Raw genomic sequence first — 26,580 nt, forward strand, 5'->3', positions numbered from 1 at the left:
TCCTCCTGGGTCACACACCGTCCTCCCGTGTACAGCTTTCTGTCACACACCGTCCTCCTGGGTCACACACCGTCCTCCCGTGTACAGCGCTCTGTCACACACCGTCCTCCTGGGTCACACACCGTCCTCCCGTGTACAGCGCTCTGTCACACACCGTCCTCCTGGGTCACACACCGTCCTCCCGTGTACAGCGCTCTGTCACACACCGTCCTCCTGGGTCACACACCGTCCTCCCGTGTACAGCGCTCTGTCACACACCGTCCTCCTGGGTCACACACCGTCCTCCCGTGTACAGCGCTCTGTCACACACCGTCCTCCTGTGTCACACACCGTCCTCCTGGGTCACACACCGTCCTCCCGTGTACAGCGCTCTGTCACACACCGTCCTCCTGTGTCACACACCGTCCTCCTGGGTCACACACCGTCCTCCCGTGTACAGCGCTCTGTCACACACCGTCCTCCTCTCTGTGTCTCCGGGATGGATGTATGCGCTGCGCTCGTTTTTTTCCTCTCCTCTGTCCCCCCCACCGCCCCGGCCGCCCGCCGTGCATGCTGGGACTAGTAGTTCTCGTGCAGTCTGGCCCCATTGGCGGCAGTGGTGGGCGGCGCGGTGTCCGGACTACACTTCCCGTCACGCCCTGCGCGGCCTGGCTCTGTGCTTTCGCTCGCTGCTGCCAGTGTCTCCGCCGAAACCTTCTTCTTCTTCTTGTTTTCGTCCGGGATTGGAAGCCGCCGCGGACCCCCGGCTCAGCCGCCGCCGCCGCCCCCCGGGGCCTGGATCGCGGAGTCACGGAACAGGTGCGTCCGGCAGCGACCTCTCCTCCTCCTCCTGATCCCGGGTGTCCCCGACGCTCCGGACATTTAAACCCCCCACTGAGCCGCAGCTCGGCCCCGCTCAGCACAGGCTGCACCGGAACTCCCGGGGGCTGCTCCGGCCGCCGCTCCGCGCCCACAGCACCTCGCCCGAGGGGGCAGCGATGTCCGTGCGCTCGGTGATGGGTCTCTATGGTAACAGGCGGGCGTGCGGCGCGGGGTCCCGGAGCGGGGGGTCCCGGGGCGGAGGGTCCCGGGGCGGAGGGTCGCGGAGCGGAGGGGCGCGGGGTCCCGGGGCGGAGGGTCGCGGAGCGGAGGGGCGCGGGGTCCCGGGGCGGAGGGTCCCGGTAGCGCATCGGCCGCAACTCCGTGTTTACCTGCGCGGAGCCGGGTCGCGGGTCGGGGGTCGCGGTCTCCTCAGTGTTGCCGGCACTTGGCTGGAGTTGCTGTTGCGACCGGCGGGGAAACCGTCCAGGTGGGACCGACTGCTGTCGCGATAGGCGGCACGATCCCGGCACTATGTCTCCGATAGTCAGAGGTACGTGGGACAGCTGGTGTACGGGCCGTATCCAAGCGTATCTCAGCATATCTGACCCGTATCTCAGTGTATCTCAGCGTATCCGACCCGTATCTCAGCGTATCTGACCCGTATCTCAGCATATCCGACCCGTATCTCAGTGTATCTGTGTATCCGACCTGTATCTCAGCGTATCCGACCCGTATCTCAGCGTATCCGACCCGTATCTCAGCGTATCCGACCCGTATCTCAGCGTATCCGACCCGTATCTCAGCGTATCTGACCCGTATCTCAGCGTATCCGACCCGTATCTCAGCGTATCCGACCCGTATCTCAGTGTATCTGTGTATCCGACCCGTATCTCAGCGTATCCAACCCGTATCTCAGCATATTTGACCCGTATCTCAGCGTTTCCTTCTGTCGTACTTTGCCCCTCAGCGTCATATGTCACTCATCTGCGGAGCCCTGTGCATCGTACATCGTCCCTCTGCGGAGCCTTCTGTCGCCCCTGTTCGGAGCCCTCTGCGTCGTATTTCGCCCCTCTGCGGAGCCTTCTGTCGCCCCTGTTCGGAGCCCTGTGCATCGTACATCGTCCCTCTGCGGAGCCCTCTGTCGCCCCTGTTCGGAGCCCTCTGCGTCGTATTTCATCCCTCTGCGGAGCCCTCTGTCGCCCCTGTTCGGAGCCCTCTGCGTCGTATTTCGCCCCTCTGCGGAGCCCTCTGTCGCCCCTGTTCGGAGCCCTCTGCGTCGTATTTCATCCCTCTGCGGAGCCCTCTGTCGCCCCTGTTCGGAGCCCTCTGCGTCGTATTTCATCCCTCTGCGGAGCCCTCTGTCGCCCCTGTTCGGAGCCCTCTGCGTCGTATTTCGTCCCTCTGTGGAGCCCTCTGTCGCCCCTGTTCGGAGCCCTCTGCGTCGTATTTCGCCCCTCTGCGGAGCCCTCTGTCGCCCCTGTTCGGAGCCCTCTGCGTCGTATTTCGCCCCTCTGCGGAGCCCTCTGTCGCCCCTGTTCGGAGCCCTCTGCGTCGTATTTCGCCCCTCTGCGGAGCCTTCTGTCGCCCCTGTTCGGAGCCCTCTGCGTCGTATTTCGCCCCTCTGCGGAGCCCTCTGTCGCCCCTGTTCGGAGCCCTCTGCGTCGTATTTCGCCCCTCTGCGGAGCCCTCTGTCGCCCCTGTTCGGAGCCCTCTGCGTCGTATTTCGCCCCTCTGCGGAACCCTCTGTCGCCCCTGTTCGGAGCCCTCTGCATCGTATTTCGCCCCTCTGCGGAGCCTTCTGTCGCCCCTGTTCGGAGCCCTCTGCGTCGTATTTCATCCCTCTGCGGAGCCCTCTGTCGCCCCTGTTCGGAGCCCTCTGCATCGTATTTCGCCCCTCTGCGGAGCCTTCTGTCGCCCCTGTTCGGAGCCCTCTGCGTCGTATTTCGCCCCTCTGCGGAGCCCTCTGTCGCCCCTGTTCGGAGCCCTCTGCGTCGTATTTCATCCCTCTGCGGAGCCCTCTGTCGCCCCTGTTCGGAGCCCTCTGCGTCGTATTTCGCCCCTCTGCGGAGCCTTCTGTCGCCCCTGTTCGGAGCCCTCTGCGTCGTATTTCGCCCCTCTGCGGAGCCCTCTGTCGCCCCTGTTCGGAGCCCTCTGCGTCGTATTTCATCCCTCTGCGGAGCCCTCTGTCGCCCCTGTTCGGAGCCCTCTGCGTCGTATTTCGCCCCTCTGCGGAGCCCTCTGTCGCCCCTGTTCGGAGCCCTCTGCGTCGTATTTCGCCCCTCTGCGGAACCCTCTGTCGCCCCTGTTCGGAGCCCTCTGCATCGTATTTCGCCCCTCTGCGGAGCCTTCTGTCGCCCCTGTTCGGAGCCCTCTGCGTCGTATTTCATCCCTCTGCGGAGCCCTCTGTCGCCCCTGTTCGGAGCCCTCTGCGTCGTATTTCGCCCCTCTGCGGAGCCCTCTGTCGCCCCTGTTCGGAGCCCTCTGCGTCGTATTTCGCCCCTCTGCGGAGCCCTCTGTCGCCCCTGTTCGGAGCCCTCTGCGTCGTATTTCGCCCCTCTGCAGAGCCCTCTGTCGCCCCTGTTCGGAGCCCTCTGCGTCGTATTTCGCCCCTCTGCGGAACCCTCTGTCGCCCCTGTTCGGAGCCCTCTGCGTCGTATTTCGCCCCTCTGCGGAGCCCTCTGTCGCCCCTGTTCGGAGCCCTCTGCGTCGTATTTCGCCCCTCTGCGGAGCCCTCTGTCGCCCCTGTTCGGAGCCCTCTGCGTCGTATTTCGCCCCTCTGCGGAGCCTTCTGTCGCCCCTGTTCGGAGCCCTCTGCGTCGTATTTCGCCCCTCTGCGGAGCCCTCTGTCGCCCCTGTTCGGAGCCCTCTGCGTCGTATTTCGCCCCTCTGCGGAGCCTTCTGTCGCCCCTGTTCGGAGCCCTCTGCGTCGTATTTCGCCCCTCTGCGGAGCCCTCTGTCGCCCCTGTTCGGAGCCCTCTGCATCGTATTTCGTCCCTCTGCGGAGCCTTCTGTCGCCCCTGTTCGGAGCCCTCTGCGTCGTATTTCGCCCCTCTGCGGAGCCCTCTGTCGCCCCTGTTCGGAGCCCTCTGCGTCGTATTTCGCCCCTCTGCGGAGCCCTCTGTCGCCCCTGTTCGGAGCCCTCTGCGTCGTATTTCGCCCCTCTGCGGAACCCTCTGTCGCCCCTGTTCGGAGCCCTCTGCGTCGTATTTCGCCCCTCTGCGGAGCCCTCTGTCGCCCCTGTTCGGAGCCCTCTGCGTCGTATTTCATCCCTCTGCGGAGCCTTCTGTCGCCCCTGTTCGGAGCCCTCTGCATCGTATTTCGCCCCTCTGCGGAGCCTTCTGTCGCCCCTGTTCGGAGCCCTCTGCGTCGTATTTCATCCCTCTGCGGAGCCCTCTGTCGCCCCTGTTCGGAGCCCTCTGCGTCGTATTTCATCCCTCTGCGGAGCCCTCTGTCGCCCCTGTTCGGAGCCCTCTGCGTCGTATTTCGCCCCTCTGCGGAGCCTTCTGTTGTACTTTGCCCCTCAGCGACGTATGTCACCCATCTGTGGAGCCCTGTGCATCGTACGTCGCCCCTCTGTGTTGCCCTCTGTCGCCCCCCCGGCGTTGCCCTCACTCACATGGTGACAGCCCATGAGCGCAGCCGTCCCTTTGAGCAGCTGAGAACATCTCGTTTATTGTGGGCTCCTGTACGGAGCGTCTCCCCCGTTGATCACACGGCTGCATAGCTCCTGTGCGGCCCGCGTCCTGTGCGGCCCGCGTCCTGTGCGGCCCGCGTCCTGTGCGGCCCGTGTTCTCTGCGGCCCGCGTCCTGTTCGGCCCGTGTCTTGTGCGGCCCGTGTCTTGTGCGGCCCGCGTCCTGTGCGGCCCGTGTTCTCTGCGGCCCGCGTCCTGTTCGGCCCGTGTCTTGTGCGGCCCGCGTCTTATGCGGCCCGCGTCTTGTGCGGCCCGTGTCTTGTGCGGCCCGTGTCTTGTGCGGCCCGTGTCTTGTGCGGCCCGTGTCCTGTGCGGCCCGTGTCTTGTGCGGCCCGTGTCTTGTGCGGCCCGTGTTCTCTGCGGCCCGCGTCCTGTTCGGCCCGTGTCTTGTGCGGCCCGCGTCTTATGCGGCCCGCGTCTTGTGCGGCCCGCGTCTTGTGCGGCCCGCGTCTTGTGCGGCCCGCGTCTTGTGCGGCCCGCGTCTTGTGCGGCCCGCGTCCTGTGCGGCCCGCGTCCTGTGCGGCCCGCGTCCTGTGCGACCCGCGTTCTCTGCGGCCCGTGTCTTGTGCGGCCCGTGTCTTGTGCGGCCCGTGTCTTGTGCGGCCCGTGTCCTGTGCGGCCCGTGTTCTCTGCGGCCCGTGTCCTGTGCGGCCCGCGTCCTGTTCGGCCCGTGTCTTGTGCGGCCCGTGTCTTGTGCGGCCCGCGTCTTGTGCGGCCCGCGTCTTGTGCGGCCCGCGTCCTGTGCGGCCCGCGTCCTGTGCGACCCGCGTTCTCTGCGGCCCGTGTCTTGTGCGGCCCGTGTCTTGTGCGGCCCGTGTCTTGTGCTGCCCGTGTCTTGTGCGGCCCGTGTCTTGTGCTGCCCGTGTCTTGTGCTGCCCGTGTCTTGTGCGGCCCGCGTCCTGTGCGGCCCGTGTTCTCTGCGGCCCGCGTCCTGTTCGGCCCGTGTCTTGTGCGGCCCGTGTCTTGTGCGGCCCGTGTCCTGTGCGGCCCGTGTTCTCTGCGGCCCGTGTCCTGTGCGGCCCGCGTCCTGTTCGGCCCGTGTCTTGTGCGGCCCGTGTCTTGTGCGGCCCGCGTCTTGTGCGGCCCGCGTCTTGTGCGGCCCGCGTCCTGTGCGGCCCGCGTCCTGTGCGACCCGCGTTCTCTGCGGCCCGTGTCTTGTGCGGCCCGTGTCTTGTGCGGCCCGTGTCTTGTGCTGCCCGTGTCTTGTGCGGCCCGTGTCTTGTGCTGCCCGTGTCTTGTGCTGCCCGTGTCTTGTGCGGCCCGCGTCCTGTGCGGCCCGTGTTCTCTGCGGCCCGTGTCTTGTGCGGCCCGCATCCTGTGCGGCCCGTGTTCTCTGCGGCCCGTGTCCTGTGCGGCCCGCGTCCTGTTCGGCCCGTGTCTTGTGCGGCCCGCGTCTTGTGCGGCCCGCGTCTTGTGCGGCCCGCATCCTGTGCGGCCCGCGTCCTGTGCGGCCCGCGTTCTCTGCGGCCCGTGTCTTGTGCGGCCCGTGTCTTGTGCGGCCCGTGTCTTGTGCGGTCCGTGTCTTGTGCGGCCCGTGTCTTGTGCGGCCCGCGTCTTGTGCTGCCCACGTCCTGTGCGGCCCGCGTTCTCTGCGGCCCGCGTCCTGTGCGGCCCGCGTCCTGTGCGGCCCGCGTCTTGTGCAGCCTGTGTCGGGGATTGGGATGTGCCGGGGGCTCTGCCGATCCTGGGGCCGATGCCCGGGGACCCCGGAGCCTTTCTCTGGTGCTCCTTCGCTCGCTCTTGGGGTCTGTGCACACGGTAAGTATGTGATGCAGGAGAAGCGCAGTGTACAATCCGCACGTTTCGCTGCGTTTTTTAACTGTGAAACCGTCCTGTGCGGCCCGCGTCCTGTGCGACCCGCGTTCTCTGCGGCCCGTGTCTTGTGCGGCCCGTGTCTTGTGCGGCCCGTGTCTTGTGCGGCCCGTGTCTTGTGCGGCCCGTGTCCTGTGCGGCCCGTGTTCTCTGCGGCCCGTGTCCTGTGCGGCCTGCGTCCTTTTCGGCACGTGTCTTGTGCGGCCCGTGTCTTGTGCGGCCCGCGTCTTGTGCGGCCCGCGTCTTGTGCGGCCCGCGTCCTGTGCGGCCCGCGTCCTGTGCGACCCGCGTTCTCTGCGGCCCGTGTCTTGTGCAGCCCGTGTCTTGTGCGGCCCGTGTCTTGTGCTGCCCGTGTCTTGTGCTGCCCGTGTCTTGTGCGGCCCGTGTCTTGTGCTGCCCGTGTCTTGTGCGGCCCGTGTCTTGTGCGGCCCGCGTCCTGTGCGGCCCGTGTTCTCTGCGGCCCGCGTCCTGTTCGGCCCGTGTCTTGTGCGGCCCGTGTCTTGTGCGGCCCGCGTCCTGTGCGGCCCGCGTCCTGTGCGGCCCGCGTCCTGTGCGGCCCGCGTTCTCTGCGGCCCGTGTCTTGTGCGGCCCGTGTCTTGTGCGGCCCGCGTCTTGTGCGGCCTGCGTCCTGTGCGGCCCGCGTCCTGTGCGGCCCGCGTCCTGTGCGGCCCGCGTCCTGTGCGGCCCGCGTTCTCTGCGGCCCGTGTCTTGTGCGGCCCGTGTCTTGTGCGGCCCGTGTCTTGTGCGGCCCGTGTCTTGTGCGGCCCGTGTCTTGTGCGGCCCGCGTCTTGTGCTGCCCACGTCCTGTGCGGCCCGCGTTCTCTGCGGCCCGCGTCCTGTGCGGCCCGCGTCTTGTGCAGCCTGTGTCGGGGATTGGGATGTGCCGGGGGCTCTGCCGATCCTGGGGCCGATGCCCGGGGACCCCGGAGCCTTTCTCTGGTGCTCCTTCGCTCGCTCTTGGGGTCTGTGCACACGGTAAGTATGTGATGCAGGAGAAGCGCAGTGTACAATCCGCACGTTTCGCTGCGTTTTTTAACTGTGAAACTTGCAGAAAAAACGCTGCAAGAATTGACACAAAGTAGATTGAAACCTGCCACAAATCTGCAAGAAAAATAAGCAGCGTGTGAAGAGACGTCGGGGATCTCCCTGCACTGGTGCTGGGAAAAACCTGTGCAGAAAGAACGCAACAAATGCAGCGTGTGCACAGACCCGGGGGAATCCTTTACGGTGCAGTGGGGGGACGTGCCGGGTCCAGCAGGCAGCAGCGCAGATATCGGAGCCCTGTGCAGAGGGGGATTCTCAGCGCTGATCCCGCCCCTGTGTGCAGCGGCCACACGTCCCCGCACTGCCGGTGTCTGCAGAGATGACGGCGCACTGGGGTCTGTCCTGTAGATACCAGGATTGTGGGGGAGATCTGTGTAATCGTCACTCCGCATCGCACCCCATGATGAGCAGCTTCATAGCCACAGAACTTCCGGTTGGGCCCATCTGTTCCAGTGTTTGTGCCCGGCACTGGTCAGGCTGGGCTCACATGGGCAATGGTCCCCGTTACCCGCTCCGCTCTGCCCCGTTATCCGCTCCGCTCTGCCCCGTTATCAGCTCCTCTCGGTCGCCCCGTTATCCGCTCCGCTCTGCCCCGTTATCAGCTCCTCTCTGCCCCGTTATCCGCTCCGCTCTGCCCCGTTATCCGCTCCGCTCTGCCCCGTTATCCGCTCCTCTCGGTCGCCCCGTTACCCGCTCCGCTCTGCCCCGTTATCCGCTCCGCTCTGACCCGATATCAGCTCCTCTCTGCCCCGTTATCTGCTCCTCTCGGTCGCCCCGTTATCCGCTCCTCTCGGTCGCCCCGTTATCCGCTCCTCTCTGCCCCGTTATCCGCTCCTCTCTGCCCCGTTATCTGCTCCTCTCGGTCGCCCCGTTATCCGCTCCTCTCGGTCGCCCCGTTATCCGCTCCTCTCTGCCCCGTTATCCGCTCCGCTCTGCCCCGTTATCCGCTCCTCTCGGTCGCCCCGTTATCCGCTCCTCTCGGTCTCCCCGTTATCCGCTCCTCTCGGTCGCCCCGTTATCCGCTCCTCTCGGTCGCCCCGTTATCCGCTCCTCTCTACCCCGTTATCCGCTCCTCTCGGTCGCCCCGTTATCCGCTCCTCTCTGCCCCGTTATCCGCTCCTCTCTGCCCCGTTATCCGCTCCTCTCTGCCCCGTTATCTGCTCCTCTCGGTCGCCCCGTTATCCGCTCCTCTCGGTCGCCCCGTTATCCGCTCCTCTCGGTCGCCCCGTTATCCGCTCCTCTCGGTCGCCCCGTTATCCGCTCCTCTCGGTCGCCCCGTTATCCGCTCCTCTCTACCCCGTTATCCGCTCCTCTCGGTCGCCCCGTTATCCGCTCCTCTCTACCCCGTTATCCGCTCCTCTCGGTCGCCCCGTTATCCGCTCCGCTCTGCCCCGTTATCCGCTCCTCTCTGCCCCGTTATCCGCTCCGCTCTGCCCCGTTATCCGCTCCTCTCTGCTCCGTTATCCGCTCCTCTCGGTCGCCCCGTTATCCGCTCCTCTCGGTCGCCCCGTTATCCGCTCCTCTCGGTCGCCCCGTTATCCGCTCCTCTCGGTCGCCCCGTTATCCGCTCCTCTCGGTCGCCCCGTTATCCGCTCCTCTCGGTCGCCCCGTTATCCGCTCCTCTCGGTCGCCCCGTTATCCGCTCCTCTCGGTCGCCCCGTTATCCGCTCCTCTCGGTCGCCCCGTTATCCGCTCCTCTCGGTCGCCCCGTTATCCGCTCCTCTCGGTCGCCCCGTTATCCGCTCCTCTCGGTCGCCCCGTTATCCGCTCCTCTCGGTCGCCCCGTTATCCGCTCCTCTCGGTCGCCCCGTTATCCGCTCCTCTCGGTCGCCCCGTTATCCGCTCCTCTCGGTCGCCCCGTTATCCGCTCCTCTCGGTCGCCCCGTTATCCGCTCCTCTCGGTCGCCCCGTTATCCGCTCCTCTCGGTCGCCCTGTTATCCGCTCCTCTCGGTCGCCCCGTTATCCGCTCCTCTCGGTCGCCTCGTTATCTGCTCCTCTCTGCCGCCGTCTCTTGGTCGCCTCGTTATCCGCTCCTCTCGGTCGCCCCGTTATCCGCTCCTCTCGGTCGCCCCGTTATCCGCTCCTCTCGGTCGCCCCGTTATCCGCTCCTCTCGGTCGCCCCGTTATCCGCTCCTCTCTGCCGCCGTCTCTTGGTCGCCTCGTTATCCGCTCCTCTCGGTCTGACGTCTGTGACTGGAGGCCGTTTCCATACTTGCGTGTGAACTTGAGCGCCAGGTTGGTGCCAGTCGATGTCCGGGCAGGTAACGTGTCTTGGTGCGGCGCTCTGACCGCAGATGTCCTGGGTGAGACGTATGCAGCCTTATGTGGTGACTCCCGGATGCAGCTCTCGGTGTGTGCAGAGCATGCGACATGCAGCTTTAGATATTCCCTGCCAGTCACAGCGTGTTGTCTGCCGCAGCAATTGTCCTGATGTTGGCTGTCGTGCAGGGGGTCTTCACCTCTATCGGGGTCCTCGTCTTGGTGCAGTTACTGGGACCTGCAGTAACCGCGGTGTAATCGCAGCTTAGCGCAGCGGCCATTCAGGGCCCCGGGTTCAGGGAAAGCAGCAGCTTCTGCTAATCACTGCGACCTCGCGACCTCTGGACATAAAACTGGAGGCGCCGTCCTCCTCCTCCTCCTCCTCCCCAGTGTGAAGATGGGGGCACAGAGGAGGCCTTCACCAGGAGGCCCCCGGTCACTGCCGGCGGTGTCACCCCCACCACAGACGGCTCATCCTGCTGACACCGGCGGAGTCCTGGTCCGAACCGCTGAGAAACCGCTGGAATAACCCTGATCCATGTCCAGTCACCCCTCGTGTGTGGCGGCCATTGTGTCAGGACACTGCTGAAATGCTTCAGTGTAACCTCAGCCCCCCACCATGTCCATCTGCCATGTGACAGAGCGGCCGGTGGTGCGGAGCTCCTGATACCAGCGCGGTCCTGTAATAGAGGTCACCGGGGTATAATATCGTATAATATATTATACTCTAGAGCTGCACTCACTATTCTGCTGGTGCAGTCACTGTGTACATACATTACATTACTGATCCTGAGTTACATCCTGTATTATACTCCAGAGCTGCACTCACTATTCTGCTGGTGCAGTCACTGTGTACATACATTACATTACTGATCCTGAGTTACATCCTGTATTATACTCCAGAGCTGCACTCACTATTCTGCTGGTGCAGTCACTGTGTACATACATTACATTACTGATCCTGAGTTACATCTTGTATTATACTCCAGAGCTGCACTCACTATTCTGCTGGTGCAGTCACTGTTTACATACATTACATTACTGACCCTGAGTTACATCCTGTATTATATTCCAGAGCTGCACTCACTATTCTGCTGGTGCAGTCACTGTGTACATACATTACATTACTGATCCTGAGTTACATCCTGTATTATACCCCAGAGCTGCACTCACTATTCTGCTGGTGCAGTCACTGTGCACATACATTACATTACTGATTTTGAGTTACATCCTGTATTATACTCCAGAGCTGCACTCACTATTCTGCTGGTGCAGTCACTGTGTACATACATAACATTACTGATCCTGAGTTACATCCTGTATTATACTCCAGAGCTGCACTCACTATTCTGCTGGTGCAGTCACTGTGTACATACATTACATTACTGATCCTGAGTTACATCCTGTATTATACTCCAGAGCTGCACTCACTATTCTGCTGGTGCAGTCACTGTGTACATACATTACATTCCTGATCCTGAGTTACCTCCTGTATTATACCCCAGAGCTGCACTCACTATTCTGCTGGTGCAGTCACTGTGTACATACATTACATTACTGATCCTGAGTTACATCCTGTATTATACTCCAGAGCTGCACTCACTATTCTGCTGGTGCAGTCACTATGTACATACATTACATTACTACATTACATTACTAATCCTGAGTTACATCCTGTATTATACCCCAGAGCTGCACTCACTATTCTGCTGGTGCAGTCACTGTGTACATACATTACATTACTGATCCTGAGTTACATCCTGTATTATACCCCAGAGCTGCACTCACTATTCTGCTGGTACAGTCACTGTGTACATACATTACATTACTGATCCTGAGTTACATCCTGTATTATACTCCAGAGCTGCACTGACTATTCTGCTGGTGCAGTTACTGTGTACATACATTACATTACTGATCCTGAGTTACATCCTGTATTATACTCCAGAGCTGCACTCACTATTCTGCTGGTGCAGTCACTGTGTACATACATTACATTACTGATCCTGAGTTACATCCTGTATTATACTCCAGAGCTGCACTCACTATTCTGCTGGTGCAGTCACTGTGTACATATATTACATTACTGATCCGGAGTTATATCCTGTATTATACTCCAGAGCTGCACTCACTATTCTGCTGGTGCAGTCACTGTGTACATACATTACATTACTGATCCTGAGTTACATCCTGTATTATACCCCAGAGCTGCACTCACTATTCTGCTGGTGCAGTCACTGTGTACATACATTACATTACTGATCCGGAGTTATATCCTGTATTATACTCCAGAGCTGCACTCACTATTCTGCTGGTGCAGTCACTGTGTACAGACATTACATTACTGATCCTGAGTTACCTCCTGTATTATACCCCAGAGCTGCACTCACTATTCTGCTGGTGCAGTCACTGTGTACATACATTACATTACTGATCCTGAGTTACATCCTGTATTATACCCCAGAGCTGCACTCACTATTCTGCTGGTGCAGTCACTGTGTACATACATTACATTACTGATCCTGAGTTACCTCCTGTATTATACTCCAGAGCTGCACTCACTATTCTGCTGGTGCAGTCACTGTGTACATACATTACTGATCCTGAGTTACATCCTGTATTATACCCCAGAGCTGCACTCACTATTCTGCTGGTGCAGTCACTGTGTACATACATTACATTACTGATCCTGAGTTACATCCTGTATAATACTCCAGAGCTGCACTCACTATTCTGCTGGTGCAGTCACTGTGTACATACATTACATTACTGATCCTGAGTTATATCCTGTATTATACTCCAGAGCTGCACTCACTATTCTGCTGGTGCAGTCACTGTGTACATACATTACATTACTGATCCTGAGTTACATCCTGTATTATACTCCAGAGCTGCACTCACTATTCTGCTGGTGCAGTCACTGTGTACAGACATTACATTACTGATCCGGAGTTACATCCTGTATTATACCCCAGAGCTGCACTCACTATTCTGCTGGTGCAGTCACTGTGTACATACATTACATTACTGATCCTGAGTTACATCCTGTATTATACTCCAGAGCTGCACTCACTATTCTGCTGGTGCAGTCACTGTGTACATACATTACATTACTGATCCGGAGTTACATCCTGTATTATACCCCAGAGCTGCACTCACTATTCTGCTGGTGCAGTCACTGTGTACATACATTACATTACTGATCCTGAGTTACATCCTGTATTATACTCCAGAGCTGCACTGACTATTCTGCTGGTGCAATCACTGTGTACATACATTACATTACTGATCCTGAGTTACATCCTGTATTATACCCCAGAGCTGCACTGACTATTCTGCTGGTGCAGTCACTGTGTACATACATTACATTCCTGATCCTGAGTTACATCCTGTATTATACTCCAGAGCTGCACGCACTATTCTGCTGGTGCAGTCACTGTGTACATACATTACATTACTGATCCTGAGTTACATCCTGTATTATACCCCAGAGCTGCACTCACTATTCTGCTGGTGCAGTCACTGTGTACACACATTTACATTCCTGATCCTGAGTTACATCCTGTATTATACTCCAGAGCTGCACTCACTATTCTGCTGGTGCAGTCACTGTGTACATACATTACATTACTGATCCTGAGTTACATCCTGTATTATACCCCAGAGCTGCACTCACTATTCTGCTGGTGCAGTCACTGTGTACATACATTACATTACTGATCCTGAGTTATATCCTGTATTATACTCCAGAGCTGTACTCAGTATTCTGCTGGTGCAGTCACTGTGTACATACATTACATTACTGATCCTGAGTTACATCCTGTATTATACTCCAGAGCTGCACTCACTATTCTGCTGGTGCAGTCACTGTGTACATACATTACATTACTGATCCTGAGTTACATTCTGTATTATACCCCAGAGCTGCACTCACTATTCTGCTGGTGCAGTCACTGTGTACATACATTACATTACTGATCCTGAGTTACATCCTGTATAATACTCCAGAGCTGCACTCACTATTCTGCTGGTGCAGTCACTGTGTACATACATTACATTACTGATCCTGAGTTACATCCTGTATTATACTCCAGAGCTGCACTGACTATTCTGCTGGTGCAGTCACTGTGTACACACATTACATTACTGATCCTGAGTTACATCCTGTATTATACTCCAGAGCTGCACTCACTATTCTGCTGGTGCAGTCACTGTGTACATACATTACATTACTGATCCTGAGTTACATTCTGTATTATACCCCAGAGCTGCACTCACTATTCTGCTGGTGCAGTCACTGTGTACATACATTACATTACTGATCCTGAGTTATATCCTGTATTATACTCCCGAGCTGCACTCACTATTCTGCTGGTGCAGTCACTGTGTACATACATTACATTACTGATCCTGAGTTACATCGTGTATAATACTCCAGAGCTGCACTCACTATTCTGCTGGTGCAGTCACTGTGTACATACATTACATTACTGATCCTGAGTTACATCCTGTATTATACCCCAGAGCTGCACTCACTATTCTGCTGGTGCAGTCACTGTGTACATACATTACATTACTGATCCTGAGTTACATCCTGTATTATACTCCAGAGCTGCACTCACTATTCTGCTGGTGCAGTCACTGTGTACATACATTACATTACTGATCCTGAGTTACATCCTGTATTATACTCCAGAGCTGCACTGACTATTCTGCTGGTGCAGTCACTGTGTACATACATTACATTACTGATCCTGAGTTACATCCTGTATAATACTCCAGAGCTGCACTGACTATTCTGCTGGTGCAGTCACTGTGTACACACATTACATTACTGATCCTGAGTTACATCCTGTATTATACTCCAGAGCTGCACTCACTATTCTGCTGGTGCAGTCACTGTGTACATACATTACATTACTGATCCTGAGTTACCTCCTGTATTATACCCCAGAGCTGCACTCACTATTCTGCTGGTGCAGTCACTGTGTACATACATTACATTACTGATCCTGAGTTACATCCTGCATTATACTCCAGAGCTGCACGCACTATTCTGCTGGTGCAGTCACTGTACATACATTACATTCCTGATCCTGAGTTACCTCCTGTATTATACTCCAGAGCTGCACTCACTATTCTACTGGTGCAGTCACTGTGTACATACATTACATTACTCCTGAGCCTGGTCCTGGGCCACCTGTACTCAGTACTGTCCCCCGGATACATGCATCCTGGGCCTGGTACTGTCCCCCTGAGCTGTGTGTCCTGGGCCCGGTAGTGTCCCCCGTAGATATGAATCCTGGGCTCGCTGCCTGTAGGCAGTAGTGTCACCCAGAGACGTGTGTCCTTGACCTGATAGTGTCCCTTGGAGACGTGCATCCTGAGCCCGTTGGTGTACCCCTGAGGTGTGTGTCTTTGGCTGCCTGTGCTCAGTAGATTCTCTCTAAGGGTACCGTCACACAGTGGCATTTTGATCGCTACGACGGCACGATCCGTGACGCTCCAGCATCGCTCCATTATCGCTCCAGCGTCGTAGACTGCGGTCACACTTTGCAATGTACGACGCTGGAGCGATAATTTCATGACGTATGTGCGATGTAGAAGCCGTTGGTTACTATGCGCACATCGTATACAATATCGTGCACACCTTTGTTACACGATGCGATCATGCCGCCACAGCGGGACACTAGACGACGAAAGAAAGTTTCAAACGATCTGCTACAACGTACGATTCTCAGCGGGGTCCCTGATCGCAGGAGCGTGTCAGACACAGCGAGATCGTAACTATATCGCTGGAACGTCACGAATCGTGCCGTCGTAGCGATCAAAATGCCACTGTGTGACGGTACCCTAAGAGGTGTATCCTGGGTGGTCTGTGCTCGTTTGTGTCCACCGGAGACATATGTTGTGGGCCCGTTGATGTCCCCCGAAGATGTGCGTCCTTAGCCGCCTGTACTCAGTGGTGTTCCCAGGAGATGTGTGTCCTGTGCCGCCTGTACTAGAGTCTCGCGTTCTTGACTCGGTAGTGTCTCCCGGAGACGTGTGTCCTGGGCCGCTTGTACTCGGTAGTGTCTCCCGGAGACGTGCGTCCTAGGCCGCTTGTACTCGGTAGTGTCTCCCGGAGATGTGCGTCCTGGGCGCTTGTACTCGGTAGTGTCTCCCGGAGACGTGCGTCCTGGGCCGCTTGTACTCGGTAGTGTCTCCCGGAGACGTGCGTCCTAGGCCGCTTGTACTCGGTAGTGTCTTCCGGAAACGTGCGTCCTGGGCCGCTTGTCCTCGGTAGTGTCTCCTGGGGATGTGGTTCCTGGGCCGCTTGTACTCGGTAGTGTATCCCGTAGACGTGCGTCCTGGGCCGCTTGTACTCGGTAGTGTCTTCCGGAGACGTGCGTCCTGGGCCGCTTGTACTCGGTAGTGTCTCCCGGAGATGTGCGTCCTGGGCCGCTTGTACTCGGTAGTGTCTCCTGGAGACGTGCGTCCTGGGCCGCTTGTACTCGGTAGTGTCTCCCGGGGACGTGCGTCCTGGGCCGCTTGTACTCGGTAGTTTCTCCCGGAGACGTGCGTCCTGGGCCGCTTGTACTCGGTTGTGTCTCCCGGAGACGTGCGTCCTGGGCCGCTTGTACTCGGTAGTGTCTCCTGGGGACGTGCGTCCTGGGCCGCTTGGACTCGGTAGTGTCTCCCGGAGACGTGCGTCCTGGGCCGCTTGGACTCGGTAGTGTCTCCCGGAGACGTGCGTCCTGGACCGCTTGTACTCGGTAGTGTCTCCTGGGGACGTGCGTCCTGGACCGCTTGTACTCGGTAGTGTCTCCTGGGGAAGTGCGTCCTGGGCCGCTTGTACTCGGTAGTGTCTTCCGGAGACGTGCGTCCTGGGCCGCTTGTACTCGGTAGTGTCTCCTGGGGAAGTGCGTCCTGGGCCGCTTGGACTCGGTAGTGTCTCCCGGAGACGTGCGTCCTGGACCGCTTGTACTCGGTAGTGTCTCCTGGGGACGTGCGTCCTGGGCCGCTTGTACTCGGTAGTGTCTTCCGGAGACGTGCGTCCTGGGCCGCTTGTACTCGGTAGTGTCTCCCGGAGATGTGCGTCCTGGGCCGCTTGTACTCGGTAGTTTCTCCTGGGGAAGTGCGTCCTGGGCCGCTTGTACTCGGTAGTGTCTCTTGGGGACGTGCGTCCTGGGCCGCTTGTACTCGGTAGTGTCTCCCGGAGACGTGCGTCCTGGGCCGCTTGGACTCGGTAGTGTCTCCCGGAGACGTGCGTCCTGGACCGCTTGTACTCGGTAGTGTCTCCTGGGGACGTGCGTCCTGGACCGCTTGTACTCGGTAGTGTCTCCTGGGGAAGTGCGTCCTGGGCCGCTTGTACTCGGTAGTGTCTCCTGGGGACGTGCGTCCTGGGCCGCTTGGACTCGGTAGTGTCTCCCGGAGACGTGCGTCCTGGGCCGCTTGGACTCGGTAGTGTCTCCCGGAGACGTGCGTCCTGGACCGCTTGTACTCGGTAGTGTCTCCTGGGGACGTGCGTCCTGGACCGCTTGTACTCGGTAGTGTCTCATGGGGACGTGCGTCCTGGGCCGCTTGTACTCGGTAGTGTCTCCCGGAGATGTGCGTCCTGGGCGCTTGTACTCGGTAGTGTCTCCCGGAGACGTGCGTCCTGGGCCGCTTGGACTCGGTTGTGTCTCCCGGAGACGTGCGTCCTGGGCCGCTTGTACTCGGTAGTGTCTCCCGGAGATGTGCGTCCTGGGCGCTTGTACTCGGTAGTGTCTCCCGGAGACGTGCGTCCTGGGCCGCTTGGACTCGGTTGTGTCTCCCGGAGACGTGCGTCCTGGGCCGCTTGTACTCGGTAGTGTCTCCTGGAGACGTGCGTCCTGGGCCGCTTGTACTCGGTAGTGTCTCCTGGAGACTCCCGTCAGTAATGCTCCCGTCAGTAATGCTCCCGTCAGTAATGCTCCCGTCAGTAATACTCCCGTCAGTAATGCTCCCGTCAGCCACCGCCTGCTGTCATTGTTCTCACTTGAATACAACTCTCATCATTCTCCCCTGCTCGTGCTGAGCGCCGGCGGAGCAGAAGAGAATGATGAGTCATCTTCAGCACCCAACGCCGGGGAAGGAACAGCGCTCACTGTACCGCTGCGTCCCTGGCGCCTGCCATGTCCCTGGCACCCGCCGTGTGGTACTGATGCGGCACACGGATTACACACGCTGACACGAGCGCCGTGGGAAAATTTCTAACGGATGATGGGAGCAGTAGTCCCATCAGCTGACTCTTTATACCTCCGATCACAGCTGCGTGTCTTCTGACAACGTGGGAACAGCGACTCTGACCGGCGGGCGGATTTCACTGCCGATCAGAAGCGGTGTTTGTCATGCACATGACAGCGCGGCAAACCCTCGGTGTTCGGCTGACAATCACAGTACCAAAGATGGCGCCAGCATTACTGTGACTGGCCCCAAATAAGGCTCCAAACATGCTGGACGGGTCACCGAATATACCGAGGCGAATAGCCTGAATAGCGCATGATCCGTGCGAGTGACCAATAGTGCTGAACGTGTGCGCTCATCACTAATCCCCTTATAACGACCAGGATGGCCGCACACACGGCAGACCCCCGTAAGTCTGAGACCTGAGCATGCACATGGCAGCTCCCTACATCTGAGACCTGAGCGTGCACATGGCAGCCCCCCTGTATGTCTGACACCTGAGCGTGCACATGGCAGCCCCCCGTACATCTGAGACCTGAGCGCGCACATGGCAGCCTCCTACATCTGAGACCTGAGCGCGCACATGGCAGCCCCCCGTACATCTGAGACCTGATCGCGCACATGGCAGCCCCCTACATCTGAGACCTGAGCGTGCACATGGCAGCCCCCCTACATCTGAGACCTGAGCATGCACATGGCAGCCCCCCTACATCTGAGACCTGAGCGTGCACATGGCAGCCCCCCTGTATGTCTGAGACCTGAGCTTGCACATGGCAGCCCCCCTACATCTCAGACCTGAGCGTGCACATGGCAGCCCCCCCTACATCTGAGACCTGAGCGTGCACATGGCAGCCCTCCGTACATCTGAGACCTGAGCGTGCACATGGCAGCCCTCCGTACATCTGAGACCTGAGCGTGCACATGGCATCCCCCTACATCTGAGACCTGAGCGTGCACATGGCAGCCCCCCTACATCTGAACATCTGAGACCTGAGCGTGCACATGGCAGCCCCCCTACATCTGAGACCTGAGCGTGCACATGGCAGTCCCCCGTTAGTCTGAGACCTGAGCGTGCACATGGCAGCCCCCCTGTATGTCTGAGACCTGAGCGTGCACATGGCAGCCCCCCTGTATGTCTGAGACCTGAGCGTGCACATGGCATCCCCCCTACATCTGATACTTGAGCGTGCACATGGCAGCCCCCTACATCTGAGACCTGAGCGTGCACATGGCAGTCCCCCGTTAGTCTGAGACCTGAGCGTGCACATGGCAGCCCCCCTGTATGTCTGAGACCTGAGCATGCACATGGCAGCCCCCTACGTCTGAGACCTGAGCGTGCACATGGCAGCCCCCCTACATCTGAGACCTGAGCGTGCACATGGCAGCCCCCTACATCTGAGACCTGAGCGTGTACATGGCAGCCCCCCTGTATGTCTGAGACCTGAGCGTGCACATGGCATCCCCCGTACATCTGAGACCTGAGCGTGCACATGGCAGCCCCCCTACATCTGAGACCTGAGCGTGCACATGGCATCCCCCCTACATCTGAGACCTGAGCGTGCACATGGCAGTCCCCCTACATCTGAGACCTGAGCGTGCACATGGCATCCCCCCTACATCTGAGACCTGAGCGTGCACATGGCATCCCCCTACATCTGAGACCTGAGCGTGCACATGGCAGCCCCCTACATCTGAGACCTGAGCGTGCACATGGCAGCCCCCCTACATCTGAGACCTGAGCATGCACATGGCAGCCCCCTACGTCTGAGACCTGAGCGTGCACATGGCAGCCCCCCTACATCTGAGACCTGAGCGTGCACATGGCATCCCCCCTACATCTGAGACCTGAGCGTGCACATGGCATCCCCCTACATCTGAGACCTGAGCGTGCACATGGCATCCCCCCTACATCTGAGACCTGAGCGTGCACATGGCAGCCCCCCTGTATGTCTGAGACCTGAGCGTGCACATGGCAGCCCCCTACGTCTGAGACCTGAGCGTGCACATGGCAGCCCCCTACATCTGAGACCTGAGCGTGCACATGGCAGCCCCCCGTACATCTGAGACCTGAGCGTGCACATGGCAGCCCCCCTGTATGTCTGAGACCTGAGCGTGCACATGGCAGCCTCCTACATCCGAGACCTGAGCGTGCACATGGCAGCCCTCCGTACATCTGAGACCTGAGCGTGCACATGGCATCCCCCTACATCTGAGACCTGAGCGTGCACATGGCAGCCCCCCTACATCTGAACATCTGAGACCTGAGCGTGCACATGGCAGCCCCCCTACATCTGAGACCTGAGCGTGCACATGGCAGCCCCCCTGTATGTCTGAGACCTGAGCGTGCACATGGCAGCCCCCCTGTATGTCTGAGACCTGAGCGTGCACATGGCATCCCCCCTACATCTGATACTTGAGCGTGCACATGGCAGCCCCCTACATCTGAGACCTGAGCGTGCACATGGCAGCCCCCTACATCTGAGACCTGAGCGTGCACATGGCAGCCCCCTACATCTGAGACCTGAGCGTGCACATGGAAGCCCCCTACATCTGAGACCTGAGCGTGCACATGGCAGCCCCCTACATCTGAGACCTGAGCGTGCACATGGCAGCCCCCCTGTATGTCTGAGACCTGAGCATGCACATGGCAGCCCCCTACGTCTGAGACCTGAGCGTGCACATGGCAGCCCCCCTACATCTGAGACCTGAGCGTGTACATGGCAGCCCCCCTGTATGTCTGAGACCTGAGCGTGCACATGGCAGCCCCCTACATCTGAGACCTGAGCGTGCACATGGCAGCCCCCTACGTCTGAGACCTGAGCGTGCACATGGCAGCCCCCTACATCTGAGACCTGAGCGTGCACATGGCAGCCCCCCGTACATCTGAGACCTGAGCGTGCACATGGCAGCCCCCCTGTATGTCTGAGACCTGAGCGTGCACATGGCAGCCCCCCTGTATGTCTGAGACCTGAGCGTGCACATGGCAGCCCCCCTACATCTGAGACCTGAGCGTGCACATGGCAGCCCCCCGTACATCTGAGACCTGAACGTGCACATGGCAGCCCCCCTGTATGTCTGAGACCTGAGCGTGCACATGGCAGCCTCCTACATCCGAGACCTGAGCGTGCACATGGCAGCCCCCTACATCTGAGACCTGAGCGTGCACATGGCAGCCCCCCTGTATGTCTGAGACCTGAGCGTGCACATGGCAGCCTCCTACATCCGAGACCTGAGCGTGCCCATGGCAGCCCCCTACATCTGAGACCTGAGCGTGCACATGGCAGCCCCCCTGTATGTCTGAGACCTGAGCGTGCACATGGCAGCCCCCCTGTATGTCTGAGACCTGAGCGTGCACATGGCAGGCACTTCTCCTGTCAGGCACTGTGTGCGGCTGCACGCTCTGCTTTCTTGTACACTTTCCCTTGCTAAGTGCCTCTATATGTGCTGAAATCTTCTCACTGGAATCTCATGATTAATAATAATTTACATGGAGCGTCGTAGCTCATCATTAATTCATCCGGCAATAAGCCGAGAGGCCGGCGACATGACAGCGAGAGAACAGGGTACGTGGTGCTCATCCTGTCCGCCCGCACAGCGAGCGCTGACCCCCATCCTGTCCGCCCGCACAGCGAGCGCTGACCCCCATCCTGGCCACCCGCACCGCGAGCGCTGACCCCCATCCTGGCCACCCGCACTGCGAGCACTGACCCCCATCCTGGCCACCCGCACAGCGAGCGCTGACCCCCATCCTGTCCGCCCGCACAGCGAGCGCTGACCCCCATCCTGGCCACCCGCACCGCGAGCGCTGACCCCCATCCTGGCCACCCGCACTGCGAGCACTGACCCCCATCCTGGCCACCCGCACCGCGAGCGCTGACCCCCATCCTGGCCACCCGCACCGTGAGCGCTGACCCCCATCCTGGCCACCCGCACCGCGAGCGCTGACCCCCATCCTGGCCACCCGCACCGCGAGCGCTGACCCCCATCCTGGCCACCCGCACCGTGAGCGCTGACCCCCATCCTGGCCACCCGCACAGCGAGCCCTGACCCCCATCCTGGCCACCCGCACAGCGAGCCCTGACCCCCATCCTGGCCACCCGAACAGCGAGCGCTGACCCCTATCCTGGCAAACATGGCAGGCACTGACGCCTGACCACCTGCACAACTAGCACTGACGCCCATCCTGGCAACCCGCACAGCGAGCGCTGACCCCCATCCTGACCACCCGCACAGCGAGCGCTGACCCCCATCCTGGCCACCCGCACAGCGAGCGCTGACCCCCATCCTGGCCACCCGCACAGCGAGCGCTGACCCCCCATCCTGGCCACCCACACAGTGAGCGCTGACCCCCATCCTGTCCGCCCGCACAGCGAGCGCTGACCCCCATCCTGGCCACCCGCACAGTGAGCGCTGACCCCCATCCTGTCTGCCCGCACAGCAAGCGCTGACCCCCATCCTGGCCACCCGCACTGCGAGCGCTGACCCCCATCCTGGCCACTCGCACAGCGAGCGCTGACCCCCATCCTGTCCGCCCGCACCGCGAGCGCTGACCCCCATCCTGGCCACCCGCACCGCGAGCGCTAACCCCCATCCTGGCCACCCGCACAGTGAGCGCTGACCCCCATCCTGGCCACCCGCACAGCGAGCGCTGACCCCTATCCTGGCCACCCGCACTGCGAGCGCTGACACCCATCCTGGCCACCCGCACCGCGAGCGCTGACCCCCATCCTGGCCACCCGAACAGCGAGCGCTGACCCCTATCCTGGCCACCCGCACAGTGAGCGCTGACCCCCATCCTAGCCACCCGCACAGTGAGCGCTGACCCCCATCCTGGCCACTGTGAGCGCTGACCCCCATCCTGGCCACCCGCACAGCGAGCGCTGACCCCCATCCTGTCCACCCGCACAGTGAGCGCTGACCCCCATCCTGTCCACCCGCACAGCGAGTTCTGACCCCCATCCTGGCCACCTGCACAGCGAGCGCTGACCCCCATTCTGACCACCCGCACAGCGAGCGCTGACCCCCATCCTGGCCACCTACACAGCGAGCGCTGACCCCCATCCTGGCCACTGTCAGCGCTGACTCCCATCCTGGCCACCCACACAGCGAGCGCTGACCCCCATCCTGGCCACCCGCACAGTGAGCGCTGACCCCCATCCTGTCTGCCCGCACAGCGAGCGCTGACCCCCATCCTGGCCACCCGCACAGCGAGCGCTGACCCCCATCCTGGCCACCCGCACAGCGAGCGCTGACCCCCATCCTGGCCACCCGCACAGCGAGCGCTGACCCCCATCCTGGCCACCCGCACAGCGAGCGCTGACCCCCATCCTGTCCACCCGTACTGTGAGCGCTGACCCCCATCCTGGCCACCTACACAGCGAGCGCTGACCCCCATCCTGGCCACCCGTACTGTGAGCGCTGACCCCCATCCTGGCCACTGTGAGCGCTGACCCCCATCCTGGCCACTGTGAGCGCTGACCCCCATCCTGGCCACCCGAACAGCGAGCGCTGACCCCCATCCTGGCCACAGCGAGCGCTGACCCCCATCCTGGCCACCCGCACAGCGAGCGCTGACCCCCATCCTGGCCACCTACAGGGCGAGTTCTGACCCCCATCCTGGCCACCCGCACTGCGAGCGCTGACCCCCATCCTGGCCACTGTGAGCGCTGACCCCCATCCTGACCACCCACACAGCGAGCGCTGACACCCATCCTGGCCACTCACACAGCGAGCGCTGACCCCCATCCTGGCCACCCACACAGCGAGCGCTGACCCCCGGCCTTGCCGCCCACACGGCAGGCGCTGCCCCACATCCTGTCCATCTCCACCACGAGTGCTGACCTCCATCCTTGCCGCCCACCCACACAGCGGGTGCTGACGCCTGACCACCTGCACAGTGAGAGCTGACCCCCATCATGGGCACCCACACAGCGAGCGCTGACCCCCATCCTGGCCACCCGCCCAGCAAGCGCTGACCCTATCCTGGCCACTGTGAGCGCTGACCCCCATCCTGGCTTCCGCACAGCGAGCATTGAAGCCCGGCCACGCACCATCCTCTCAAATTGTAGATACCATGGGTCTTGTGAGTATGGTAGGGATCGGCACACGGCTTTGCCAGTCTCCTCAGTGTTCACTACATAATATGTGGACGGGTTCTGGAGTCGGGGGAGCGTGGTGTGCCGTACTGAGGGGCTCCGAGCCTCTCCGACATCATTCAGATCTGAATTGTTTCTTCATACCCTTTTTGTTTGCAGGTGGACTCTACATCGGGCACCGTGGAGGGAGGCCGGGGGACTGCGGACTCATTCAGCAGCTGCAGGGGTGCCATCACCTGCCATGATATCGGCTGCCCCACTCTTTGGTGGTGTGCACAATTGGACTAGCGCTGACCGTGTGCGTATGTGCGGCATTAGTGAGGACAGGTAAGAGTTCACGCTCAACCTTCTGGCCCTGGGAACCGGACATTGTCCTTCCTGTCCCTCTAGAAGAGATCACACCTGAATGTGAGAACATAACACACCCGGGCACAGAGGGTCAAATGTGACCATCTGTGACGGCGTCTGGATCACGGGCTGTAGTGACGGCGACTGGATCACGGGCTGTAGTGACGGCGACTGGATCACGGGCCGTAGTGGGGGCGTCTGGATCACGGGCCATAGTGATGGCGTCTGGATCACGGGCCATAGTGATGGCGTCTGGATCACGGGCCGTAGTGAAGGCGTCTGGATCACGGGCCGTAGTGTCGGCGTCTGGATTACGGGCCATAGTAATGGCGTCTGGATTACGGGCCGTAGTGGCAGCGTCTGGATCACGGGCCGTAGTGGGGGCGTCTGGATCACGGGCCATAGTGATGGCGTCTGGATCACGGGCCATAGTGATGGCGTCTGGATCACGGGCCGTAGTGAAGGCGTCTGGATCACGGGCCGTAGTGTCGGCGTCTGGATTACGGGCCATAGTAATGGCGTCTGGATTACGGGCCGTAGTGGCAGCGTCTGGATCACGGGCCGTAGTGGCGGCGTCTGGTGTTATGATGCGGTGGTCTAGGAGCAACATGGAACGAGCTCTGAAGGAAGTGGTAACTGTACTGACCGCAGTCCCTAAGCTCAACACAACACTAGAAGTAGCCGTGGAATGCTCCTAACTCTCCCTAGGCACCTCGTCACAGCCTAAGATTTAACTACCCCTAAAGATAGAAGCAGGAGAGCTATCTTGCCTCAGAGAAAATCCCCAAAGGATAGATTAGCCCCCCACAAATAATGACTGTGAGTGGAGAGGGAAAAGACATACACAGAATGAAACCAGGATGAGCACAGGAGGCCAGTCTAGCTAAATAGATAGGACAGGATGGAATACTGTGCGGTCAGTATAAAACACTACAAAAAATCCTCGCAGAGTTTACAAAAAATCTCCACACCTGACTAAAGGTGTGGAGGGTAAATCTGCCTCCCAGAGCTTCCAGCAAGACAGAATTAATTCATACTGATAACGCTGGACAAACATAGAAAGCACTGAACGGATAAGTCCACAATCTGTGAACAGAAAAGCGCAAGCAAAAACTTAGCTTTGCTGAACTGGTCAGGATAACAGGGAAATCCAAAGAGATGTGAATCCAACCAGGAACCATTTACAAGTGGCACTGGCTGAAGGAAAGAGCCAGGCCTAAATAGCCGAGCAGAAGAGACGATAAGTGGAGGCAGCTGATGACAGCTAACTCCAAGGAGCAGCCATACCACTTGAAACCACAAGAGGGAGCCCAAGAGCCGAACTCACAAAAGTGCCACTTACAACCACCGGAGGGAGCCCAAGAGCGGAATTCACAACAGTCTGGATTACGGGCCGTAGTGATGGCGTCTGGATCACGGGCCGTAGTGTCGGCGTCTGGATCACGGGCCATAGTGTCTGCGTCTGGATCACGGGCCGTAGTGTCGGCGTCTGGATCCCTGGCCGTAGTAGCGGCGTTTGGATCACGGGCCGTAGTGCTGGCGACTGGATCACGGACCGTAGTGGCAGCATCTGGCTCACAGGCCGTAGTGGCGGCGTCTGGATTACGGGCCGTAGTGGCGGCGTCTGGTTCACAGGCTGTAGTGGCGGCGTCTGGATTACGGGCCGTAGTGGCGGCGTCTGGCTCACAGGCTGTAGTGGCGGCGTCTGGATTACGGGCCGTAGTGGCAGCGTCTGGATTACGGGCCGTAGTGGCGGTGTCTGGATCACGGGTTGTAGTGGTGGCGTCTGGATTATGCGGCGTCTGGATCACGGGCCGTAGTAGCGGCGTCTGGATCACGGGCCGTAGTGGCGGCGTCTGGATCACGGGCCATAGTGGCGGCGTCTGGATTACGGGCCATAGTGGCGGCGTCTGGATTACGGGCCATAGTGGCGGCGTCTGGATTACGGGCTGTAGTGGCGGCGTCTGGATCACGGGCCGTAGTGGCGGCGTCTGGATCACGGGCCATAGTGGCGGCGTCTGGATTACGGGCCATAGTGGCGGCGTCTGGATTACGGGCTGTAGTGGCGGCATCTGGATTACAGGCTGTAGTGGCGGCGTCTGGATTACGGGCTGTAGTAGCGGCGTCTGGATTACGGGCCGTAGTGGCGGTGTCTGGATTACGGGCCGTAGTGGTGGCGTCTGGATTACGGGCCGTAGTGGTGGCGTCTGGATTACGCGGCGTCTGGATCACGGGCCGTAGTGGCGGCTGTAGTATTGGTCCTTGGTTTCTGCCACTCAGTGTTGGTAGTGCACCCGCCGTCGGCCATTACTCACTGTGATATTTTCCTTTGGTTTTGGGC

General features: G+C 59.9%; 1 protein-coding gene across 1 annotated transcript in view; it reads left to right on the forward strand.

Annotated features, from left to right (window-relative positions):
- The first annotated feature begins 669 nt into the window (after positions 1-669).
- The window catches only part of BCORL1 (BCL6 corepressor like 1), a 191,251-nt gene continuing 165,340 nt past the window's right edge, over positions 670-26,580 (forward strand). The window contains exons 1-2 of the mRNA XM_069746077.1: positions 670-798; positions 24,051-24,218. Of these exons, the coding sequence (XP_069602178.1) occupies positions 24,133-24,218 (86 nt within the window). The 5' untranslated portion in view covers positions 670-798; positions 24,051-24,132. The remainder of the gene's footprint in view (positions 799-24,050; positions 24,219-26,580) is intronic.

The sequence above is a fragment of the Ranitomeya imitator genome, chromosome 2 (assembly GCF_032444005.1).
Source record: "Ranitomeya imitator isolate aRanImi1 chromosome 2, aRanImi1.pri, whole genome shotgun sequence".
Taxonomy (NCBI): Eukaryota; Metazoa; Chordata; class Amphibia; order Anura; family Dendrobatidae; genus Ranitomeya; species Ranitomeya imitator.